Raw genomic sequence first — 26,252 nt, 5'->3', positions numbered from 1 at the left:
TAGGCTGGCTTGGTCACTCAACAGCGAGACCCTGGTAAAACGAGCATAGCAGCACCTGCATTTTCTGTGTCGCATGAGAAAAAGTACATCTTCCTTCCCCTGTCCTTACCACTTTCTACAGAGGAATGATCGAGAGCATCCTGTCATACAGCATTACAGTCTAGTTTGGAAGCATCACTGCTTCAGACAGGAAGGTAGTACAGAGGGTTGTAAGGATGGCAGAAAAGATTATTGGCAGTTCCCTCCCTTCCATCCAGGACATAGCATAAGCGATGCTTGAGCAGAGTCTGCAAGATTGTCAGGGACACTACACATCCTCTTCACAACCTGTTTTCCTTGTTACCTTCTGGCAGGAGGCTTTGTGGTATCTGAAGCAGAACATCCAGATTCAGTCACAGCTTTGTTCCATACAATATTAATCTTGTGAACTCTAAAGGTTCCTCTTTCCGCTATGTAAAGATGGACAGTGATTAATATTTATATATTATTTTTATGTAAAGGTGTAGGTTTATACAGATGTTGAATATAGCATGTTTAAATGTGTGTTGTGTATGTGTACACTTTTGAGAGCAAGCGACAAAATTTCATTTTTAATGTGTGCCAATGTATCCACAGTAAAAAATGACAATAAAGGTTATCTATCTATCTTGTCTGGATGCATGAGATTTCTTATTGTACTTCTTGTTTTTCTTATAGTTCCTATTGACATAAGCCATCTACAGTCATTTTAGAGTTGAGCAGTCTCTAAATCCCCAAATATTTATTAAATAAGTAAATATATCTTCCAATCCAGGTTAAAGATTTGAACTTTATTCATACTCAGCATACTCTTGAGTTTTTCCTTTCTATCTTCATAAACTCTGATTCCATCACTTGTATTCTAATAGATCTAAGCCTATTGTAACTTTGTTCCAGGCGGAAATAGTTCTATATTTTGGCCATTAACATAACTGTTAATGTGAATCTCCCTGTGAAAGATTATGACCTTGTAGAGATTAATACATCTTTTAGGGCAAAAAAATTGTTTCATGGCAGCTTTCATAGGATGGCTTCCTTTAAGAATTGCTTCTTATAAGAATATTAGCAAGTATGTTATTAAGACTTGTTTTAATGATCTTACTCATTCCAATAAGAGCAATTTGATGTTGGGGTTTAAGGCATCAATGTAAAAATGAGGAGACACAGTTCTGGTCCCACTTTGGGCATGAAACTGACTAGATTGCCTTGGCCTATCAGTCTCTCTCAGCCCCAGCAACCACTTCCAAAAAACCTTGCCAAGAACACTGAAGAGATTTGTCCAGGCAGTCCCCAGGAGTCAACAATGACTCAAAAGTGCACATACACACCCCCACACACCCCGACACACATTTAAATAAGCCTCAAAACTGCACCTACTACCTAATGTTGCTTTGGACCCTCACAAGAGCAATATTCTTATGTTCTTACATGCTGTAGTTCTAAGGATTGAAAAATTCTAAACTGATTACGTGCCAATCTTTAGCTGTGGACACATGAACCTGCATCCAAAACATTGCTAAACCTTTCTGGCATTTATGATGCCAAAATATATTTTTCTTCCTGAATACACACAGGCTACTAAACCTAAACTGTGGATGCAAGGCAAACAGGTTTAGTAGCCTGTGTGTATTCAGGCAAAGCAAAACAAAACTCACCTTTTGCTTAGGGGGGAGGGGGAATTTTGAATAACAATCAATTTCAAAAGAAATATATACATCTGCAATATTTTCCCAGATACTTGTAATATAGAATATGACTGTAATAGCTGCTTGAGAATACATTGTATAAGAGTGCTTGCTGGAATCATGTTGGTCTGCATTCATTTGGCCATCCCCTTGGGAGCAAGCCCGTATGTTATATGTGAAACAAGTTTAGTATGAATCTGGAGTTACATATAGTGCTGCGACCCTTCCCCCCCACCATTTTTCTTGTTTATTTCAATAGGGATAGAGATATCTATTTCTATTTCGACAGAGAATAGAAATATCTCTTATTTCAATTTCTTGTGCACTTATAAATAAAAGGTTTTAACCACAGATCTTTCAGTGAATTTGACAAAAGAATGCATATATTTATTCACTTTAATTTTCAACATATCTCCTTTAGAAAACCCATTAGTATGCTGGAAGCACTTCGAATATCTTTCCATCTGCAGTAGCTTTTTAGTAATTTTGGGGGGGGGGATAACTATGAATATATAATTTTAGGAGAAGATTACCTGGGACTGCTTTCTAATCTAGATAGCAGTTGAGATCAGCATGTTACTGTGTAATTAGGCAGGATACAATTTTCAAGCACCTACAACTATGGAATTATCTTTCGTCAGATGCCCATTTAGTGCTCATGGCATAATCTTTATGACTTCTCATTAACCTGCTCTTGGTCAAAATGTTTTTATTTTGTTCTTAAAAGTAGGGGTTTTGTTTTAATAACTTGTACTAATTCTGAAGTACTGTTTTAAAAATACATAGGATGAGTACCTAAATAAGGAATTAAAACAATAATTAATACCTATCAGTATTATATCATCTCTATATGAAACTGTTTCGAGTGCCACTTAGTTGAAAAATGGGATCAAAGATTTTAAATCAATACTTCATACACACATACACACACACACACACACATCATCTTGGCAGCAGGTCTGTTGCGGGGAATATATGCGATATTCCTCCCATCCTTCTTCTGCCTTTGACCTCTATAATAGTCTCTCTCTCTCATAAGTTCCTAGGATGCTACTCAAACATAAAAGTTTCTGTCAAGCAGCAAACTGAAACAAGGGTTCTATATATCAGTTGCCATTAGAGAACTCAGATTAACTAGTTAATTAACACCAAGAGCCTTGGTGGAGCAGTGGGCTAATGCCTCCTTAAGTAACACCAGCTGCCTGCAATTAGTGCAGGTTCGCATCCTACCAGGCTCAAGGTTGACTCAGCCTTCCATCCTTCCGAGGTAGGTAAAATGAGGACCCAGATTGTTGGGGGCAATTAAGCTGACTTTGTAATAATGCCGCTTGGGAGGGGTGTGAAAGCCCTAATAAGCAGGCATATACATAGAATGAAGGCTACTGCTAAGCTTGTAAGCCGCCCTGTGTCTTCAGAGAAGGGCGGGATATAAATGGAATTTTTTAAAAAAATAATGATTAACTAGCATTTTGTACAATGGCTCAGAGGAACAGAAATATGGATGGCCCATGTAAATCAGTCCAGAATAAAGAAATGTCCCTGACATGGTAATTGTGTGGTTTGCCATATCTGCTGAAGGAATTCATCCTTGTTCAACTACTGCTTATCTATAGTACATGTTGGATCCTACTGTGCAATGACCTTCCCAGAGACAATACAAAACATCTTTTTCTTGAAGAAAAGAGCACTCATACTTCAAAAGTAACAGCTATTTGTCAAAATCACATCTTGAAATAAAATAAGGAAAATTTATTTTAGCTTCTGTTTCTAGGTAAGCACCACAGAAATCAAAATTATACTGTTTTGTTGTTAAAACATATTTTAGGAAAACATCAGTGTTGTTATATCATAAGTAATTGTTATTCTAAATTAATTTTTCAAACATCTCCACTGCAACCAGATAGAGGTTAGCAGCTGGTGGCTAATTTTAGTTCCCTAAACAACATTCTTGAGTAAAACATTCATAAACCTAGGTTCAAATGGAAATTAGTTAAATTTATTTTAAAATATTTTACAAGAATCCCTAAGGTATGGTGCAACCAGGACAAACAGATTTCTAGGTAGACAGCTCTACTTCTCCCTATATCACCTGCTGAACAAAAATTCTTCTCACAGTTCAAGCAATACCAAATTGGACAAGGCCTGAACTAGACAATTGTTGCCAACATCTGGGTGACTGATTCTAGTAAGAAAGTCACTGATATAGAATAGCCCTTAGTAATAGAAGAATTAGAGTCAAGTTCCTGCAGAGAAGGAATTACCTTTAATGACTATTACCATCTTTGCGTGTTAAGTTGACAATCTTTCAAAACTGCACTAAGATGTTCTGATCAAAATCCAGAAATAAGACTGAAGATTTCTAAACTACTCACTAAAGATAGAATTCTTTGATTTATGTTCAAAGAGTAAATTTTCTATTCTAAAAGCAAGGTAGAAATATTTTGGTTCTCCCCCCTCCCAACATTCAAACAGCTCCAACTCTACTTGGATTTAAAAGTCCTTCAAGAACTGGGTCTTCTTCTAAGCCTTTAGAGAGAATGATTGATGCCCCTTTCTTCCTTTCTGTTCCCCCCTGCCATTCTCGTCCCTTTGTCTTGTGTTGTTTTTATGTTTCTGTATTGTTCTTTGTTTTTTAAATGTTTTAACAATTGTGAACCACCTAGGGTTACTAGGAGTTTGGTGGCACATAAATTTAATAATAAATTATGGTTGGTCAGACAGCTAGCCAGATGTTTAGACTGGACATGGTATTTTGTCCACTTATTTCCCAAGGACTTAGGATAGGCAGATGATGTTGTTTAATATTAATGCTATTGTCACAGGGTGTAAGCTGTTCCAAGGAAAGCTGGTTTTTGCAAGCAATTTTGTCAGTGCTGATGGTGTTCAAGTGGTGCTTTGGGATTGCATGCAATGAGTCTGTTACTCATTGGTACTATCTTTGTTTACTTTTGCCACTGTCATTCTATTTCTACTTGTGGCTTTTTATATTTTGTGGTTTTCGCCAATTTTTCTCTTCTGCTGTCTCTAGGTACTGCAATATCCATTATCCAGATTTTTTTCTTATTAACAGTTTTTAAGTCTGGAGTGTTGTGTGGCAGGTGCTTGTCTGTTTGAATTCTAAAATCTTTTAGAATTCTAAAATTCTAAAAGTAGAAGTTAAAGATAACTTTAACTTCTACTTTTTTTCTTTTACTTTGTGTATTTTGTGGTTTTCTTGATGGTGGACAAATGGTACTTCTTGCAGATATTCTAATGCATTATTTGTAGTCAGTCTGTGTGATCTTTTTGCAGCAGCTAATAAAGTGGTCCATTCTTTATTCAGCTTTTTTGCAAAGGTGGCATTTGCTGTCTGTTGCTGTCTTCTCAATTCTGGCTTTGTATGCATTTGTTTTTAAAGCTTGATCTTATGCATCCAGAATTAGCCCCTCTGTGTCTTTTTTCAACTTTCCTGCACTTAGTCATTCCCAGGTCTTGTTGTTATCTGGTTACCTGCTAAGGTTTTTCTAACGCAGGAACAATATTCAATATTTTGACTTCTTGTCTGTCGTTCTGCTTCTGTGATTGCATTGCTAGTCCTTACAACCAGTTCTGAACTGATCCTCCTCCCTCAGTCATCAGCTTTGCCAATATAATGATCACTGCAATCTTAAATGTACTACAGGCCAACAAACATTTGCACAATTGTAAATATTCACACCTTACTATTTATGCTGTTCCTCACTGGAAACACCTCATGTACAAATGCATTCCCAGAGGTTTTCTAATTAACTGTGGTAATGTAAATTAATAGACAACAGTCTGAAAGGAAATATCAGCAGGCAAGGGCACAGACACCTCAAAATTCAAAGAACTTTATAAGCCCTGAATATTAACACAAATAATAAGAAATAAAGGCATTACAGTACCTCTGAACTTGTGAAAGACAGCCCAAAGCTCAGCAATGTCTGTAGCAAAGGTAATGTCAGTATCAAGGACAATGACTCGCTCAAGATTGGCGGGAAGTGTCTTTGTGAGAACCAGCTTCATCAGTCCATAGATGCCAGAATAGTGCTTGTTGGGTATCCAGGACACTTCAGACTAAAAGCCAGAAAAGACAGGGAAGAGAGAGAGAGAGAGAGAAAAGGGGGGGGGGGAACACTTTACTATAGGCAATACTTAATGTTCTTGAAATTACAAACTGCACTTTGCAGAACAGTGAACATATTCTTGATCACTGCAGGAGAACTGAGATACAGGGTTTTACTCCAAAAGTTAATGTTATTCCACCCACAAAAAGCCAATGAAATATCCAGAGTGACATCCTAGCAGCATCAGCATAACTTTAGTGTGAAAAAGGATATATAGCTGTGATTTCCAAGTCATGGAAATCTCTCACCTTATTGCCCTACAAATGTGTTTGGACCATTAAACTTCTGTTCAAAAGCTGCCACTCATGGCATTTACTTTAGTTTTCCAAAAGAGCCAAAAAAGATGCCAATTAAAGCTCCATCACAATGGAGAAGACTTTTTAATAGCAGCCAAATTTCTCTGCAAGTCCTTCCCAGAAATAAATGTTTAGCTGCCTCTTAATTTTTTTTTGTTCCATCTGATTTTTAGCTGGATTTTTCAACTGCTGTCTTTCACTGTCTGATATTATGTACTGTAAATTGTGCTTTAGTTTTGAGTTGGAATTATTTTATGTGCAGTCCTAGTTTTAATGTGTAAATAAAAATATAAAAAATAATAATAAAAAATAATAATAAAAATAAAATTTACTTTATCTCATTGAATTTCTTTTCTATCCTGAAAGATGGCATATAATATTAAAATAAAACATAAACTAAAGTACAACTAAATTTTAAAAAGCTAGTTGATTAGAAATGCTGAATGAAAAATGATGGAATTTGAAGCTGGCAACAAGCTTTTTTGTTTTTGTAAAATAAGGAAGTATTTTCCACATCCAGGATTGTTAAACAAAGTTAGCAGTTGTCAACATTATAAACATCTCAAATCTCCTTCACAGGATTGGATAATTGTAGAATGATTTAAAGGAGTCCAAGAAAAGTTGAGAATTACAAACTGTAACAAGATTCATCAATCTTGTAGAATGGTATGGTAACTATAGGCCAAAATGTTATGTCACAAAAATGTGGGTTTTTTTTGCAATTTGTGTTCTAAAATCTCAACCAGGAGATTAAACACTATAATTTGAAGGTTCTGGGTTTGCCAGACTACTGCTAACTCGTGACTTAAAATAGACAAAATAGAAATGAATAAGGGAGGCAAATAAGAAAATCTTTTCACTTGCTCTAGTAACAAGTAGAGTACTACAGTATTTGCATCTTATCTCTCAAAGGTAAAACATGTTATTACAGGTAGTCCCTAACCTATGACTATTTGTTCAGGAAATGTCCACAGTTACAATAGCGCTGAACAAACTGTGGTTACAAATGGTCCTTGGAGTTTCAGCATGCCTGTAGACACATGATCACAATCTGAGGATTTGGCTACTGGTTCACACTTAAGATCGCTTGCAACATCCCAGGATCACATAATCAACATTTGTAGCCTTCCCTGCCATCTTCTCCAGAAAGTTAATGGGGAAGCAGGTAAGGAAGTTCCCAAGTTGCTGGAGAAAGCCTTCCCTACTTTTGCACTTCATGCATCCTCCCTAACCTTTACGCAAGTATCCCCTTGCACATTTGTACACCCTCACATGCTCCCTTTGGCTCATGCCAGATCCTCCCTTGCATCTTTGTATGCCTTCCCCAACCTGTGGTGCACCTCTCATGCAATCCCTTGGACTTTTGTGCACCTTCCCTGAGCTGTGCTCTGCCTTAGGAGGAAAGCAATGGCAAACCCCTTCAAAACAATGGGAAAGGGATGGGTGGTTAAGAAATATGAAATAAAACAAACAAACAAACAAAGTTGCCAAAAAAAACTTTAGGGTCATGTCCACGTGGTCATCATAGGTAAACTGATGGGAAGGCACAAAACAAACAGTATAAAAATCTCTCATTGCCTTTACATTTTGTTAGAAAGTATTTCACTGACAAATACTGATGCTTTTATCTTGAGAGGCAATTCCTGTGAATCCTATTTTGAAAAATATTGCTAAGGTCAAGAATAAAGAAATAAATCTTTCTAAATCATAGTATTTGCCAAGTGAATGTACTTATGTGGGTAGGAATGTATGTAGCCAGAACACTTGTGCATGGATGATCCCATTTTTCTCAATTTCCTTGACCCCTTTTATTAAAAGTTGTCATAGTGTTTATTTAGAGAAATGAGTTAGAAAACATGAAGTTGCAATAAGTATAAGCATTTTATACCCTTAGCAATGACTGTTTTACATTGGTATTGTATTTTAGTTTCAAGGATACAGCTTTACTGAACCATGAATATACTGTCTTTCAAGCACAAGGGCCTAGATGTAACCTCCCTCTTACAGTTTTAGGGAACAGAGTTTTTTTTAAATAAAAAAAATGTTTACAAAATCAGAGTGGAAATGGATTAGGATTCATATTTTGAAATAAATTGCAGCCCTCTTGTGGGGTTGCAATTTCGACGTACAACCTATTTTCAATGTGCAATCAACTAAATCTATATGCAGTTAACAAGTAATTGTTGACTTAAAATTTGTTTTACCAATCATGCAAACTTACAACAGAATGAAAAAAGTAACTTACAACCAATCCTTGCCTTTATGACTAGCACTGATGATGTTACCTAGTTTGGGTAATGAAACATCTGCAAGAAAACAAGCAAGCTCAGAAGAGCACCAAGGACCCCTCATGTCAACCCTGAGCTACAAATAATTTCCTTTATTAGTAACTTAACAATTGTTGCCATGTGATCAAAATTTGGGTGCTTGGCAATCGACATGCATTTACAATGATTGCAGTGTCCTGGGGTTATGTGATTGCCATTTGTCACCTTCACAGCTGGCTTCTGACAAGGAAAGTCAATGGGGAAATGGATTAATTTAACTATTGCCTGATTCATTTAACAATTGCAATGATTCACTTAGCAACTCTGGCAAAAAAGTTAAAATCAGGCATGACTCACCTAGACAACTACCTTGTTTTAGCAGAAATTCTGGCCCCGATTGTGGTTGTAATTTGACGACGACCTATACAATATGATCCACATCTTTTATCAAACTGACCAATAGGAACCAGCATTAGCATTTTGAAATTTGTTATTGGGAATCCTCCAGTTGCTTTGGAAACACAACTCATAGATTTTTTTTCTAACAGCTATTGGTCTGATTAGTTTAGAATTCTCAATGTTGGAACCCAACCAATCTAGAAGAACCTAACAAAAAAAACAAAGGTTTTGCACATCAATTATACTGCAGTTACTTAGTCTTTCTTATTCTCAAGGAGGAACCAGTTGAAACATAGTTTTATTAAGTGTTTGTGGAATTAGCACAGAGAGGCGTGTGGATCTGAATTGCAATGGAAAAGTGGGCCATTGCATTCATTCACAGGTTAAAACTTCACACTGGCCTAGTTTGGAAAAAATGCTTCTATATTGGATATAGCAAAGTGATTATTAGTACCATAATATATATTTTAATGGCAAATACAGGCAGTCCTCAGCTTACAACAGTTCATTTAGTGACCGTTCAAATTTATAATGGCATTGAGAAAAGTGGCATGACCATTTTTTACACGTATGACCACTGCAGCATCCCCATGGTCACATGATTTACTTTTGGATGCTTAACAACTGACTCACATTTATGACGGTTGCAGTATCCTGAGGTCATGTGATCACCTTTTGCAATCTTCTGCAGTGGCGTAGTGTGGGGGGTGCAGGGGGGGCCGGCCGCACTGGGCGCAACATCTGGGGGGGCGCGCTTGCACTGAGCTGCTCAGGGAGCCCCAAGGGCTGCACAGAGTTGGCTTGGCTCCGCTCTCGAGCTGCTCTTTCTTGCAAAGCGAAATGAGTCCGGCAGGTGAGATGGGCGGCCACATAAACTGAATAAAATAAATAGAAGCGGCCAACTCTCCGCCCAGGCTCAGGCCAACCGCAAGCGCCCCGCAGGCACCCTGGCAGGTTTGGCCAAGCGAAGACGGACCCGCTGGCCGGCCGGCCTAGCTTCGTGCGCATGTGTGGCTTTATTTAGCGGGGCTCACGTGCAAGCTTGAATGCAGCGGCTCTTGCAGGTCGGAGCCCCGCCCAGCCGCCCTCAAGAGGGACCCGGAAGCATCCCGCATGCGCGCGACTCTTCTTGGAAAGTCTATGCCACTGCGGGGCGCGTCTTTTCAGCAGTGACGTCACCTCCCGCCCGCCCCTCTATTTCCGCTTCCGGTTGCCTTGCCCCGGGTGCTGACAACCCATGCTACGCCACTGATCTTCTGACAAGTGAAGTCAATGTGGAAGCCAGATTCACTTAACAACCATGTTACTAATTTAAGAACTCCAATGATTCACTTAACAACTGCGGTGAGAAAAATCGTGAAATGTGGCAAAATTCACTTAACAGTTTTCTTACTTTAGTAACAATAATTTTGGGCTCAGTTGTGGTCATAACTTGAGGACTACCTGTAACTAAGGTAAAAGGAGATCTCAGCTGTTGAAAGCCAACAAACACAATCATTTATTCCACAAAACAAATTCCTGGCTCTATCCCAGGGGTTCCAACCCACATCCGCAGCTCAGTGCCGGGCTGCAGCCTGTTCAGAACCAGGCTGAGGAAGTGGTGGGCGAGCATGTATGTGTGTACGAAGCTGCATTTGTGAAAGTGGTGCATGCATGAGCAAAAACCCTCCCCTCTCCCCACCCTTCCGCCTCCATTGGTCTGCCGAGCTGGAAAGGTTGGGGACCGCTGCTCTATCCAACTTTCATTATCATCCTGCCCCTTGTAAAATTATTAAGTGTAACTTCAAAATATCAAAAGACAGATCATCCTGGCTTTAGACAACAGAGCATTGATATGTTATGATCATATAGGATCCATAGGTTTAAAGTCAGATTCTGCAGAATAAGTGCATAAGCATTCATTTAAATAATAATAATAAACCTTTATTGTCAAAGTACAACATGTGTACATTGAGATTAGCTGAGCCTCCCCCCGTGCTCATGCAAATACATATGCAAATACATATTTTTTTCAGTTTTAAAAAATGGTTTCTACTCAGTTGGCTATTACTTTGAATTAAATATATTAAAAGGAAGTGCTACATAGCCCTAACAAGACTCCCTCCTGCATTTGAAGAAGAGTCCATTGCAGGCACACTGATTAAAGTGCAGTATTGCAGGCAAACTCTGCCCAAGCCTGGAGTTCAATCCTGACAGGGCTCAAGGCCGACTCAGTCCTCCATCATCCTGAGGTTGGTAAAATAAGGACCCAGATTGTTGGGGGCAATATGCAAATAATGCTCTACACTGTAAACCGTCAGAGTACTATGAAGCATTGTGTAGCAGTATATAAGCCTAAATGCTGTCGCTATTTGACTAACAAAGTGAGCCTGGCTCATTTAACATTTTATAGGGAAACAAAAAGTTAAAAAAAAACCTGTGGCAAATTGATCACCTTAGATTTCTCCATACAGTATAAGATAATTTCACCATGCTCATGTTGCAACAAGTCTTGCAAAATTAAAAGTAAAGCTTCTTTGTGAGTTTACTAGCCTCTTGCTTCATTGTCAGCCCAGAGTTAAATAAAGCCCTCACATCTGCCATTTGATATGAAAGAAAAGTTTCCTTTGGCAACAGCTGTAGTTTTAATCCCACTGTGAGTAGAAAATATGAGAATGTTCAATAGAATGGGGGCTGCAGCCAGGGCCAAGTATTAGTTTTCTCCACCCCAACTATAAATTCGATCTTACTACAAAGAAGCAGTTTGATAAAAAATAAAACAACATTACACAACTAACTATCCAAGGCCAAACAACATGAATGTCACATTTAATTTGATTTTAAATTAAACTCAGTGGGAGTCATTTGCAATGGACTGTTTCTGACCTTAATGTGACATTTTCACAGATATATTTTTGAAGTATTTGATTAAGTTAAGTTAGAAATCCTTATAAAACTGCAGTGTTGCCAGGTCTTTACGTTCTTCTGAAAGAACCTTTAGGATCATGCTAGTGAACCATTTCATTTTCATAAATATTCTGATATATATTCTTTATATCAGAAAATATGAGAGAGAAAGCACACTTGCTTATAACCTTTATATATTTTTTTCTTCTCTATACTTTGGGGAATGCCACTACTGCATAGAAACACTGACTGCTTTGGAAGAATTAAAAAAACCCTTAAAAGTTATTAATTTCTGTGGCTTCCAAGTGGAGAAGAAAGAGGGCTAACACGGGTCTGAAAAGTGGAGACTGACAACTGGGAAACAAGCTGGACCAGTGAAGCTTCTCCTGACAAGGAGAATCCAGGGATCACCCACATATACTCTGGAAGTCAGTTCCTTGTGAGGAAACCTAAGAATCTGGAGGGACTCTGTGTGCAATTCATAGAGTGCTGGACCAAGAAAGGAGTACCAAGCTCAGAATCTCATGTGGAGTCTATTTAAGGACAATAGGGCACATTTACCTCTGTGGGAAGAGATGAGAGTCCAGCTAGTCAAAACAATAATAACTTAGCCGTGGGAACCCAAGGACATTGGGCCCAGAGCTGATAGTGTTTTGGCAGGCTGGAGGGCTGGGGAGGAAGCCCGTGCTTCAAGCTAATTGGGGAATGTGATTTATGACTGTTTATTGGAGGAGGGAATTGAACTTCATTACTTTGTATCCAGGGGAAGGGAATTTAGTTTTTGGTTTCAACTATGTAGTGACGATACATTGTTTCTCGAATAAAAGATTCTTTAAGGTAAACAATGCCATGAAGTTCTTTTGAAGAATTTCATCTGTCGGAACCATGGCAGAGAATTTTTTTGGAAGGGAATGAAGATGTTGGTGCCGATCAGGACAAAGTACATACAAAAGTTTATTAATTGATTGTCTTGTGACCTTATCAACAAGATAAAGGAAAAATAAAATTCATAATCTGATTCCAGGATAAAATACAGTAATATAATGTAATGTAATGTAATGTAATATATATATATATATATATATATATATATATATATATATATATATATATATATATATATATATATATATATATATATATATATATATATGGGATGCGGTGGCTCAGTGGGTTAGGACGCTGAGCTTGTCGATCAGATGGTCGGCAGTTTGGCGGGTCAAATCCCGAGTGCCGTGTAACAGACTGAGCACCTGTTACTCGTCCCGGCTCCTGCAACCTAGCAGTTCGAAAGCACATAAAAATGCAAGTAGAAAAATAGGGACCACTATGGTGGGAAGGTAACAGTGTTACGTGCGCCTTTGGTGTCTAGTCATGCTAACCACATGACCACGGAGACGTCCTCAGACAAGCGCTGGCTCTTCGGCTTTGAAACAGAGATGAGCACCGGCCCCTAGAGTTGGAAACGACTAGCACACATGTGCGGGGGAACCTTTACATATATATATATATATATATATATATATATATATATATATATATATGTGTGTGTGTGTGTGTGTGTGTGTGTGTGTGTGTGTGTGTGTGTGTGCGCGTGCAAGGAATCAGCACAAGAAAAATTTTACTGATAAGAAACAGAGGGCTAAGTAAAATGATGAACATATCAAGATTTGTGGGAAAATATTTTATATAAAGTAATTGGAATTGAAAAACACAAAACAGAACTTGAAATTCTATTGTGTATAAATGATCATGGGATTACTAGAATGTACAAACTTTTCTGTGAATATCTTTATAAAATTATATATGAAAAGGAAAGTTATTGGTTTTTTAGCTATCCATGGAAATGGATCAACTCATAGCTGAATATCTTCTCAACATTTCTTTAGCTATATCAATCACGTCATGAGAACAAGATTTTCAGAAGTTTCTCTTCAATTTCTTGTGAAAGCTCTTTAGGCAAAGTAGCCAGTAGCTCCAGATGCCCTTCCCCATTTATTAGAATATTTCTATGTTTTATTTGGACCACCAGAAACCATGTTGCAGTAGGTGAACTCATTTCACACACACACACACACACACACCCCTAAAATAAATCTGATTCTTTCATGCTCAGGATGTGGGACTGTGTCAATGAGAGTCACAAAATTAAGGTTCCTTCTCAATCTTCAAGTTCTCCATTCCCCAATATGCTGTGAGTGGAAAAAGCAATGATAGCTGCATTGCCAGCAATATTTTAACTTGAAAATAAATCCTCAGTCATTAAATCTTTTTTCCCTACAAAGGTGTTTTTATGCTATCTGTTGCAATGATATTTTTTTCAATCTGAAAAAATAGGAGAAAAAATGGGCTTTGTGGAATAACCAAAACAGAGCACGTTTATCTATCTGCTCTGTACAAATGAATATATCTTCTGAATTACTCTGCAACATCTAACTATGAGCTATTTGGTTAAATTCAGTGAATTGCTTTAGTCTCTAGACCATTTTTCCCCCAAACTTGTCAACTTTAAGATGTGTAAACTTCAACATGCTGGCAGGGGAATTGTGGGAGTTGAAATCCACACAACGTAAAGTTACCAAATTTGAAGGATACTGCTCAAGACCAAAACAACCCTATTTCAAATATTTTTCCCTTTCATTTCTGATATAATCACAATTACAAAAATTAGGCTACATATTGGGAAAAAAACCAAAGCAAAATAAAAACTTTGAAAAACCTGTAAAATTATGTCTCATCCAGGAAGCAGTAACACGGTTATCAGAAGTGCTACTGAATTGGACTGAATTGGACTCGGAAACGGAACTGGTTAAAGACTGCATGATAAAGTGGGCACAAAATATTCAGGAACCAATTTCGTTGGACACCTGGGAGATAATTTGGGTCAGAAATGTTAAATTTACCCAGGCTCAAAATTTAAGAGAAAATTTTTATAAAATGTTTTATAGATGGCATCTGGATCCCAAGAAGTTGTCCAACATGTATCCTAATTTACAGTCTAAATGTTGGAGGTGTGGTAGTTTAGAAGCTACCTATTTTCACGTGTGGTGGACTTGGATTAAAATTTGGTGGAACATTCAAAATATTTTTAAGAGAAAGATAAAGTTTTCCCCGCAATTGTTTTTATTGGGCATTGTTGTAGATTGTGACGTTAAAGAAACTAACTTGATGTTGAACATGATAACGGCAGCACGGTTACTGGTGGGACAATATTGGAAGAAGGATAGTTTGCCCACTGTAGAAGAATGGGTGTTTAAAGTTTCGAATCTTGCAGAAATGTCTAAGATTTCTGCTTATCTGAAGGATCATTCACAGGAAAGATATATTTCAGTTTGGAGGAGATGGATAAATTATATTCAAAACAAATATGGGACTAAAAAGTACCATTTAGCTTATGAGTAGATTTTAGTGGGATATTGTTATTGGTACGTTGTTGGTAGTTATGTTAAAAGAGTTAAAGCGCATTATGGATTTGGTTAATTGTATATTATGCATAATTTTTATTTAGAATATGATTATTGTAACTATAATCCTGTATTTAGCTCTGGGAAGTGGGGGGGAAGTGGGTGGGTTTGGGGTGGGAGGGATTTGGGGATATATTGTAAAATTTTGTTTTTGTAAAACTCTTTAATAATAAAAAAATAGACAGGAAACCCTTGGATGACTTCTAGCCCAGCCCCCTGCTCAAGCAGGAGAACCTATACCATTTCAGACAAGTAACTGTCTAGTCTCTTCTTAAAAACCTCCAGTGATGGAGTGCCCAAATTTCTGGAGGCAAGCTGTTCCACTGGTTAATTGTCCTCACTGTTAGGAAGTTTTTTCTTAATTCCAGGTTGCTTCTCTCTTTGGCCAGTTTCCAACCATTGTTTCTTGTCCTGCCCTCTGCTGCTTTGGAGGATAATTTGACCCCTCTTCTTGGTGGCAGCCCCTCAAATACTGGAATATTGCTATCATGTCTCCCCTGTTTCTTCTTTTCTTTAGACTGGTCAAACTCAAGTCCTGCACCTGTTTTTCATATATTTTAGTCTCCAGCCCTTTGATCATTTTAGTTGCTCTTCTCATGTTCCTATCAGATTACTCCTACTGGAATAGCTGCATTGGGAGTAAGAGATACAAATATAATAAGCAAAACCTTTACTGCTCTTTTTAGAAAAACAATGAATATCCAGACAACCTTTATAAATTATTATTTTCTACCTGCTAGAAAAGAAAGTGGAAGAAGGGATTAGAACAGTGGTCTTCAAACTTGGCCCTTTTATGACTTGTGGACTTCAACTCCCAGAATTCCTCAGCCAGCTGGGAGTTTGAAGACCCCTGGATTAGAATTTTAGCTTACTTCTATATTTTAATCCATCTTTCAAAGAATTGTATAAAGTGAACTGATATTATCAATTATCCTTTCTTTATACCCCAATAATACACCCAATTTCTAAAAGAAGTCATAATATTTAAATTGTATCCCAAAATACTTTTTTTTAATTCCCTAGAACCATTCCTATGAAGATACATGCATTTTATGAGAAGGCGATAATGAAAAGACATGCGTAAACATTAATCGATCGTGGCCAGGGTCTCGCTGGTGGTCTTCTCATCATTACCTTGAATAACACATTATCACTTGCTAGTGGATCTTGCTTTCACCAGAATGGCAAAAACAACATGGCAGGGACTTGCTTTTTAGGGAATTTCTGTGATATCACATCGCATGTAGAAAAGGGGCAGAGTTTATGTCACCATGGGAACAGATATCTGTAGCCACTGCTGTCATCTGCGAACTATGCTTCCTCATTTTTCCAATTTCAAAGAATATGAGAAATTAAAATTACACTAGATAAATAGACTAGATTATAGAAATCTGGTTTTCCCTTTGATGAAAATGAGTAATTCCAGCAGATCACTTTCCAACCTCCAGGAGTTAACAGGAAGCTGCATTTGATGATAATTTTCAAAATGTACCACAGTTCAATTTCTGGCTATCATTCAACTATACTAGTCTTACCCTCACTAGGTGAGAGTCCTGGGAATTGCAGTGCTCACATACCTGAAAAGGAACTTTCTGCTATTTTAGATATACAAAGTAACGACTTAAGATTCAGTATTTGGGTGACCCTTAAGTATGTTTTAATTTAATAATTTACAATGCATAGGTAATTGCAAATAAAAATAAAATGGTACATTCTAATGATCCATAGCAAAGTTTGGTTTATACAAAGAAACTAAATAGTAATGAAAGTTATATATTCAGAAAAAAGAGAGGTGGTTAGTGTCCAGACACTTTAGATCAACAGTAGCTGCATAATTAAATGTTTATTTCATGCTTTGACTAATGATTGCGTTCAGACAGATGGTTTTTAGAACTAATAATAAGAATCGTTCAGGTATTTTTCTTAGTAAAATAATGCAAGTATTAGTAGAATATATTGGAGGATTACCGGTACATCCCTTGGAAATTCCCTTGAAAATTATATAAAAGAATATAAAGGGTACGATATACATTTTAGAAACATTTTAAATCTCTCCAACAAATTCACAGTACAGAGTAACTAAAAAAACCCCCACACATTATATATGTGTTTGATCCTATTACACTGAGATAACAAAATCTCTGGGAGAATGTCTATATGCAGAACTGCAGCAACACAGTCTACCACAGTTCAGCTGTATTTCAGTAAAATTCAGAAATGTATATGATTGCCATACTGCTACTAAATCAAACAGAAGTATTACTTGATTTCTACAGTTAGGAATTATTCCCTTGACAGAAGTAATCTAAAACTGAAACTTGATTTCTGAAATAAAAGAGGAAAAAAGTATAATAAAAGTAAGTGCTTATATTGGAAAAGCACATTACATTTTTCTTGATGCAACTTACACATAAGAATGAGAATGACTTTTACACATCACTACTTCAAGTCTGAATAGGAAATTTGAGTTCTGCCTCCAGCTTAGATAAGGGGACTGTTATTTTAAAATATGACCATACTCTAAATTAAGGTTATCTTGCATAATAGTGTTATTTCAATTTTCAAGGCAGCACTCTAGTCAATCATATAGCAGCCATGCATTTAGAAACGGTATCTAAAAAAAGAAGCAAGTTTTAAAACAGTAATTATTACAAAGCCAGCATACTTATTTTTTTTAAACTGGCTCATTAAATAAGAGGAGGGTATAATTTTGTCATTATAAAACTGCTCACTTTGACTATTTTTAAATACTAGTAGATCTCGTTTAACAACCTTAACTGGGACCAGGAATTCCGCTGCTAAGTGAAATGGTCACTACATGACCATGATTGAGCTTTCCAAGTAGAAAGACATAAGACTATCCAGTTTCAAACTTTGGGCTTTCGTTTGCCTCCTAACCATTCTGCCTGCTTTTTGGAATGCTGAAGTGCCTGCTTACTCTTGTGTATACATTGAAGGTAATGTGATTGTATCACAGCCTGGGGGGGGGGGAAATGTGGGCATGCTATGCAAATACATACTTTCTTGAAATCCTTTCCTCTCCAATCTCTCTTCTGTGCAACTGGGAGGAAGAGAAAAAAGCAAGTGATTTCAATTGTTAAGTGATATGGTTGTAAAGTGAGACACCACATGCCCACATCACTCAGCAACTGCAAGTCCAAACTCACTTGTCCAAGTTGTGGTCGTGAACTGAGAATTGTGGGTCATTAAACAAGTAGGTATCTCAATCCAAGCCAATCAGTGTTTGGACTTTTCCAGCCCCGAATCTCAGAAATGTAACAGACTGCCTCCAACTTCCCACACTTGCCCCCCATCTATGCCCTTTTCTCAGCACTACACCCTTCTTTGTGGGAGCAAGAAGCAGCCCTGAAACTTCTTAGTGCTGGGGCCGCTTGCCATGCCCTGGGAAACCTCAGCTACCCCAGCAAATGCCAGAATTAATTCACCCCTTAGCCAACACCAGCATTTGTTCGCTCTCCACTTGCCTGTCTTTCCAGTGCCCCACCCTAAGCTTTCTCCTTTTGCACCCACTCACCAGAGCTGAAGCAGAAGCAGACGGGCTCCCTTTGCTGTCTTCCTTTTCAGATCTAGCTTATCTGGTGAATATCCTTTTGTAAAGCTGCGCTGTCCTCATACTGGCGTGCTATCTTCTGAATGACTTCAAAAAGACACCATAGCTTTACAAAAGGCTCAGGAATGTTCACCATAGAAGCTGGGTCTGAAAAGGACGACAGCAAATGGAGCCATGGGCTTCTGCTTCAGCTCTGATGGATGGGTGCAAAAGCTTGGTACAGGGAACTGGGAGAGAAGACAGCCAGGGAATGAATGAATGCTGATGCTTGCTGGGGCACTGAGGCATCCTGGGTAGTGGTAAACAACTCCAGAACCATGCAGCCAAGCAGGGTGCAGGGCATCCAAATGGGCAAAATGGTGGGGGCAGGCAGTGAAGAACTGCAGCACTCCTGTCGTTATAAGTGTGGGTGGGTTGCCAAGTTCCTTGATTTTGATCATGTGACCACAGGACTACTGCAACAGCTATACAGTAGCTATGGGCATGAGTCATAACTTCATTTTTTCAGCACCAATGTAATTTTGAATAGTTGCTGAACAAATGATCATAAATTGAGGACTGTTTCATAATTTCTCATCTGACACCGTGACTAATAAAGACTTCCTGCTTTGACTACTATACAATTAAAAGGGTTTGATGGTGTAAAAAACATTGGTGCAAACCCTTTTTTTTTAAAAAAAAAAACATGATTGACTGTTCATACCGAGTATTTTATCTCTTCTCAGACTGCTCCTCGTTTTGTAGAAAATGTAGCAATGAGTTAAACAACTTGCCATCTCTTCTAATAATATGGCTCTTGTCTGGGTTTACAGTGTTTAGGACAGGGGTGTCAAACTGCCAGCCCGCGGGGAGGATGCGTCATGCCGAAACCATGCCCACCCCATTGCTGGCAATGGAAAAAAAGTTGTGATATGTCACATCAACTGACGTTGCAAGTTTGACACCCCTGGTTTAGGAGATACTGTAGTCTGTATCCAAATTAGTTATGACAAATTGAGTATTTATTTGGAATTACTTAATTCGCATCTTCAATGCTACTCTGGTCTCTTACGTCCCTACAAATATTTGAATGTACCATGCATCTTGACTACTACGATGTACTTATGTGGGCAACAGCCTCTGAAGATGACTCGGAAGATACAACGGGGCTAGAAAACACCTATTTTGAAGGCACAGCTTTAGTTGCCAGTAAGCAGCCAAGCCCAATTCAAAGTATTCATTACCTAAATACTAATACAAGTCTCATTGTCACAACCTTTTACTGGGCGAAACAGTGCATTATAGGGCAACTATTTTTGAACCAAGCTGCCTCAAAATGGGCTAGCTTACAGAATGTGTCCAAAATTCAGGACCCTGAATCCCGAAAGAATGAATGCTTCAGCCCTACTAGCTACTGCTGCACTGCTGATCTGTTGCTCTGGTCATGTGATCTTCCTTTTTAATGTTCTGTGAAAGTTTTCCAGACAGTTTCACAATCTCTGAATCCCTCTCCCATTTAGCAGCAGCCATTTACTTGCCAGAAGGGAAGGGAAGAGGAGGGGAGATTTCTGATGTTCTCTACCACATTCCCACAAACAAACTTAATAAGGAAGCTGGCAGGAAGTTGAAAATTGCCCCTGGTCCTACTGCTTTTTTGCAGTGATATTCTGTTTTTCCGTTGAGGTGAAGAAATATTTCTGAAATAATGACCAAATGGGACGCAGACTTATAAAGTTCTGTATAGCACAGTGCCAGGTAATATTAGGGACTGCCTTACCAAATTCAACTCATCTTATAAGAATGGTGAGATCCTGTCCTGCAATAGGGTCACTGGTGGGATTCAGCCAGTTCGTACCAGTTCGGCAGAACCGGTAGCTAATTTTTTGTTGCCCAGGCCCAGAATTGACTTCTGGAAGCGGCATCCACACAGAGAACCAGCTGTTCACATATTTGAATCCCACCACTGGATAGGGTGAAAGGAACATGTGGCAATAGGCACGTTTTGCTGTGATTGCCACGATGCTGTGAAACATGGTTCCCACAGCTGATCTTTTTGCCCTTAATAGTCTAGAAAATCCTGAAGACATTTTCTCTTAGCAGATGCTGGCAAGGAAGACTTTTTCTAGCTATATTATGCAGATGTGAAAGTACTTTTATTATAGTTGCTTACTTTATGTTTATTGCTAACCATCAGATTTGGTTGACCGATTGGGGCAGAACAAAAATAGCGTACTATGTGCTCCCGTATTTTAAGGTGGCCTAACTGGTACCTTCCAAGTAAAGTGGTAAACAGCAATGGCTCAGCAGCCAAGGAGAAATGTGTAAATGATTCCTAGAGGTCAGACGTGACAGATGTGTGTAAGAGAATACTGCAGTCTGTGAAAAAAAATTATACTGAAGTGATTCAGATAAGCCTTCCTCTGCTCAAGGTGATACAACAGGAGGATGTGCTGCAGCCAATTAGAACTCACAATTTATTGGTGTCACTTTCCTTCCTTGGGCCCTTGAAACAAAGTCAGATTGCTGGAGAGTGTGGGCAGCTCTCCCATTGCTGTTCCAGAAATAAAATAGAAACAGAAGTATCTTGCACTATGTGCAATCCATAGGTCAGCATCCATATAGATGTCAGCTGTCCCAGACCATACAGATACTTTTTGCTACTTTCAATGAACTAGATAAAAGATGACCCACTATATTACTTTCTTTCAGGCATAAGGAAACAAAATGAAACACATTTTTTTATCTGTTCTAAAAAACTACCATTTACTAACCATAGCACTTTGTAGAAATTTGACTGTGTTTTCTATTGTCCTGTTAAGCAATTTGAAGTTTGCTACCAAATATGAGATTATAAAGAAAGGAAACTTTATGTTATAAATTGGACACTTCTTCAAATTAAAAAAAATCTTCATATGGGTTGTGTTCTACTATAGATCTATTGTAAAGCAGCCTACTTATCTTTATAGTTGGAAGTAATGTTTATATTTGATTTGAAGCACTGTGATTACTTTCACTTTTAGAACATTCCCCATTTACCCAGTTCAGTTCTTGGTTTTCATATTGGTATTTGTCATGCTTATAGTTGAATCTATTTCAATTTTTGGCTGTCTGAAAGCATAACTTGATTTTGACAGTATTAGGCATGTTTGAATAAATAATTAAATAAAAAAACAAATGATTTGTATGACCCCCCCCAATCTTGCAATTTGGGAGTATAATGTATGCAATGGAACTGCTAATAAGTAAATTGCTAAAGACTAATCTGAATAGGGAGGTCATGAAAGAAACTATTTCAGGCTAAGAAACAGGCAAGTAATCTATAAAACAAAGATGTGAATACAGTTTATAGAAGAAATGTATCTCTCCACAATTCCTATGCAGCTTCATCAATATCCAAGGTATTCCAGATGCAGTGTCCAGAAAAGTTATTGGCAAACAACATTAGACAGGAAAGCAAAGCAAAACAAAACAAAAACAAAATAATTTAGGATATTTTTTCAACCACACTCCAATCCCTTGAAGGAATGTACAGCTGATCCACACTTCTTAATTTCTGGTAATTAAAATGCCAAGAACAAGCAAAACCCTCATAATTTAATCCTGCTCATCCCAAACTACTGTAAGTCCTACAAGGTCTACTTCATTATAGTTCCATGCAAAAGAGATCTTTTTTTAAAAAAAATCCCCATTTCTTCATGGGAAAGGAATTATGAGTAGTTTCCCATGAGGGGGACTTGTTGTAAAGACATCAGGTCACCAAGTAACAGAAATAATAAGGGAGGGAGTTCCTGAAAAGTATTTAATACTCACAATCTCCACTGAGGAATAACATTTCAAAAGAAAACCAAAGCAAACAAAAAACCAGAATTAATTCATTAATTAATTTCCTTCCTTCCTGCTTTACATACATACATACATACATCCTGTATGAGCCACAAATTAATTAGCTTAGCTCTAGAAAAGAGCTAACATTTTGAGGTTGTTAAAGTACATAGCAGCTTTCCCACAGGGTGCAAAGTCTTCAGGTAGAAATATCCTTTTCCCTCCAAAATTAATTATTGGCAGTTCTTGGACTTTTCTTAATGTAGTTTTTAATGTCCATGAAAATCACTAATGATACTATTCTGAAAGAGAACCTGAAAATAATATTTAAAAAAGAGAGTGAGAGAGATTTGAAATTAAGCCCGTAGAATGCACATTGGGTGATAATTATATTTATATTGGGCTGCAGATGCAGACAAAATCATAAGAATGGAATAATAGGAAATGCCACACTCTAGAGAAGAGGTGGAAAGCTATTATGAAGATGATGAACTAGTGGTAAAATGAGAATAAATGATGGCATCACTGAGGGAACTACTCAGGGAATTATTTTGGAATGGGTCTTCCCAAAAAATGGAAAAAAAATCATAGAAAGATTCTCTAGACTGTTATTTTGATCCTGACACAACAAATGGACTCTGCATTCTGGAATAAGAAGAGTACTACTGCCAAAAGTGGTAACTAATTAGCTGCAGAAAACTCACTGTTTCTAACACAATCCAATTATGCTTAAATGGAAAAAGCTTTGTGGCACAATGTGAAAAGTCCCATTAAGGCACTGATCACGGAAACTGGCCATAAGGTACCTGAATAGATGAAGTCTCTAGCTGAGGGTAAGACATCTCCTGCCCAAATGTTAATGAACAGAAGACTGACCTTTCAGCCACAAATAAAAACAGTCTGCAGATGAAAAATGAGACCAGGAAAAGGGAACACACTAAACTCAAATAGAAACTACATACAAACTTCATACTACATACAAAATTCCTTCTATATGAAAGTAACATGAGAACTTAACATTTGTATACTGTATGTATATTCAGTACAGATGCCAAAGAAGTAAAAGCAAAGCAAAAGACAACCAGGTTTAAGTAGGAAGAATGTAACTAATGGAACATTATGCACCCAACAACTTGAATACAAAATGAATCTGAGGAAATAAAGTATTAAACAAGAGACAATAATAAATTAATAAGTAAGACAAGCAACAAAGTTCTTCAAAGATCAAAACTGAATTATTTCTTAAACGATCAGGAAACAAATCAAAGACAATATTTCAGATATGACTAGAAAAGATTAAAACCAAAGATTTGGAAGATTTATGAGTATTAAAGAGAAAAAAAATAACTCTGGCATTAAGATTTTTTTTTAAAAAAATAATGTATTTGAAGTGAACAATTCATCACACACAAAGAAAAAAAGGAAAGAAAATCACAATAAATAAAAGAAGAAGAAAGAAGAAAAGAAGAAAAAAAACTGTAATTCCAAATGTATTCCACTTAATTTTATAAGTCTTTGAAAAGGGAAAGTAACTTTTCAATGTTCACCAAGCCTATCCAAGTGTTTGTATTAAGATAATTATATGACTGAATTTCAGATAAGAAACTATAACAATCTGATTAAAAAGAGGGGAATATAATATTTTATTTATTTATTGCACTACTGAATCAGATAGGGATCTTCAACAGTTCACAACAATCTACAACCATTAAAATAACTCTGATAAACCTTAGGGGTTAAAAAAATCATTGATGTACTACTCAATTTTTTTTAATCAGGTGCGATCACATTGATTTAACAAGATTTTTACTTTTACAGAGTCACTGATAGGCTTATTATTACCTTATTGCTAATAGTGCTGGCCAGACATATTATTAGACATTTGCTATGGATCAAAGGCATATAAAGTGTTTTTAATGAATTATGTTAAAAGTTATTGGTATGATTTCTTAACAATTGATCCATAATCAATTTGGAAATCCAAGGAGCCCAGGATTAATTTATATTTGTAAGTTATGAATCTGAAATTCTGAGGAGTCTATGACTATTGCCAAGAGTCAGACAGATTTATCAGGTTATTTGATGAAGGTGACTTTCCATGGGCTTCTTCTCTCAACAAAGGTTCAAATGATTTGTATTCAGACCATTGTCCAGAAGTCATTTGGGAATAAAAATGTCCACAGTAACTGTAACTAGTGCTAAAACTGAGTGAGACAGACTGAGTGGCTGTGCATACCGGCATCTCAGACTAACCAATCTTTTCCATCGTTAACTATGGGGGGTGAGGTGTTACCCCCCGTTGATAGGGTCCACAACTTGGGCGTCCTCCTGGATTCATGGCTCAGTTTGGAAGATCATATAGGAGCCGTGGCCAGGGGGGCTTTTGCCTAGGTTCGCCTGGTGCGCCAGTTACGGCCTTATCTGGACCGAGATGCCCTACGCACAGTCACCCATGCGCTCGTGACCTCCCAGCTAGACTACTGCAATGCTCTCTACATGGGGCTGCCCCTGAGGACCACTCGGAGGCTTCAGCTGGTGCAGAATGCAGCCGCGCGAGTTGTGATGGGAGTCTCCCGATACTCCCATGTAACACCTCTTCTCCGCGAGCTGCATTGGCTTCCAGTTGCCCTCCGGGTGAGATTCAAGGTGCTGGTGATGACCTATAAAGCCCTAAATGGCATAGGCCCGGATTATCTGAGGGAGCACCTGCTGCCAGCGTCAATTTCCCATCGTCCCGTGCGCTCCCACAGGGAGGGCCTCCTCAGGGTACCGCCGGTCAAGGATTGCCGACAGGCGATCCCCAGGGGAGGGCGTTCTCTGTGGGTGCGCCTGCCCTATGGAATCAACTGCCAACGGAACTCCGGACTACCCCCGACCTTCGTTCATTTCGCCGGGACCTAAAAACCTGGCTCTTTGAGCTATCTGGTCTGGACTGAGGGGTTTAATGTTTTTAAATTGTGTTTTTAATTTTTTGCGGCTAGACTTAATTTAATTTTATTTTAATTTTATATTGTATTGTTTTTAAATTTTGCCTTGTAAACCGCCCTGAGTCCTTTGGGAGTAGGGCGGTATATAAACCAAATTAATAAAATAAATAAATAAATAAAACCAAAAGCAAGCAAGAACTCTTATATGTTAATTCTTGATGATTGTGTGCAAACATATATCCTACATTTTGCCCTCTTTATTATTTTATTTTCCATGCAGGCTTACCTGAGAATCTAGTCTAAGCCCCCAAATTCTTATAAACATGATTTTGTATTCATTTACTGGGTAAGAAATTAACAGGGCAATGCCCTTCCAATAGGCTATTCTTCAAATACTGTGGATTACAGCTTTTCTCTACCTGAATTATAATGGTGAATTATGTCATTTGGAAATAATGGATACCGTAATCTAATACATATGGAAGAAAGCAAAATGTGTTATACATGTTGAAGCCAAGAAAACTGCAAAAATCTTGTTCTAATTATATATGTGAACTTGAGCAGGAGCTGATCTTACTTCCTGGATAGAAAATAATTCTGGGAGGTAAGTTTCTTAGAGAAGCAATAATACTCTAAGCACAATAGCTAGCTTGGATTCCATTCCATCTTAAATAATTTTGATCTATTAATTCCATATTAAGTTCTAGTTTTCTTCTAACTGTAGTTTTCAGTAGGAAGATGAATCAAGTCAATATTTGCCTATTGCTTAATATACAAACTAAACTGAAATTTAGGTATTTCTTTTTAAAGG

General features: G+C 37.7%; 1 protein-coding gene across 3 annotated transcripts in view; it reads right to left on the bottom strand.

Moving 5' to 3' along the window:
- The window catches only part of LARGE1 (LARGE xylosyl- and glucuronyltransferase 1), a 375,788-nt gene that overhangs the window by 143,800 nt on the left and 205,736 nt on the right, over nt 1-26,252 (bottom strand). For all 3 annotated transcript variants that reach the window (XM_083365626.1, XM_083365625.1, XM_083365627.1), the window contains one exon: nt 5,609-5,780. In XM_083365626.1, the coding sequence (XP_083221752.1) occupies nt 5,609-5,780 (172 nt within the window). The remainder of the gene's footprint in view (nt 1-5,608; nt 5,781-26,252) is intronic.

The sequence above is a fragment of the Vipera ursinii genome (assembly GCF_947247035.1).
Source record: "Vipera ursinii genome assembly, chromosome: 6".
Lineage (NCBI taxonomy): Eukaryota > Metazoa > Chordata > Lepidosauria > Squamata > Viperidae > Vipera > Vipera ursinii.
Note: the sequence above shows the minus strand (reverse complement) of the source record. Positions and strands in the feature narration are given on the sequence as shown.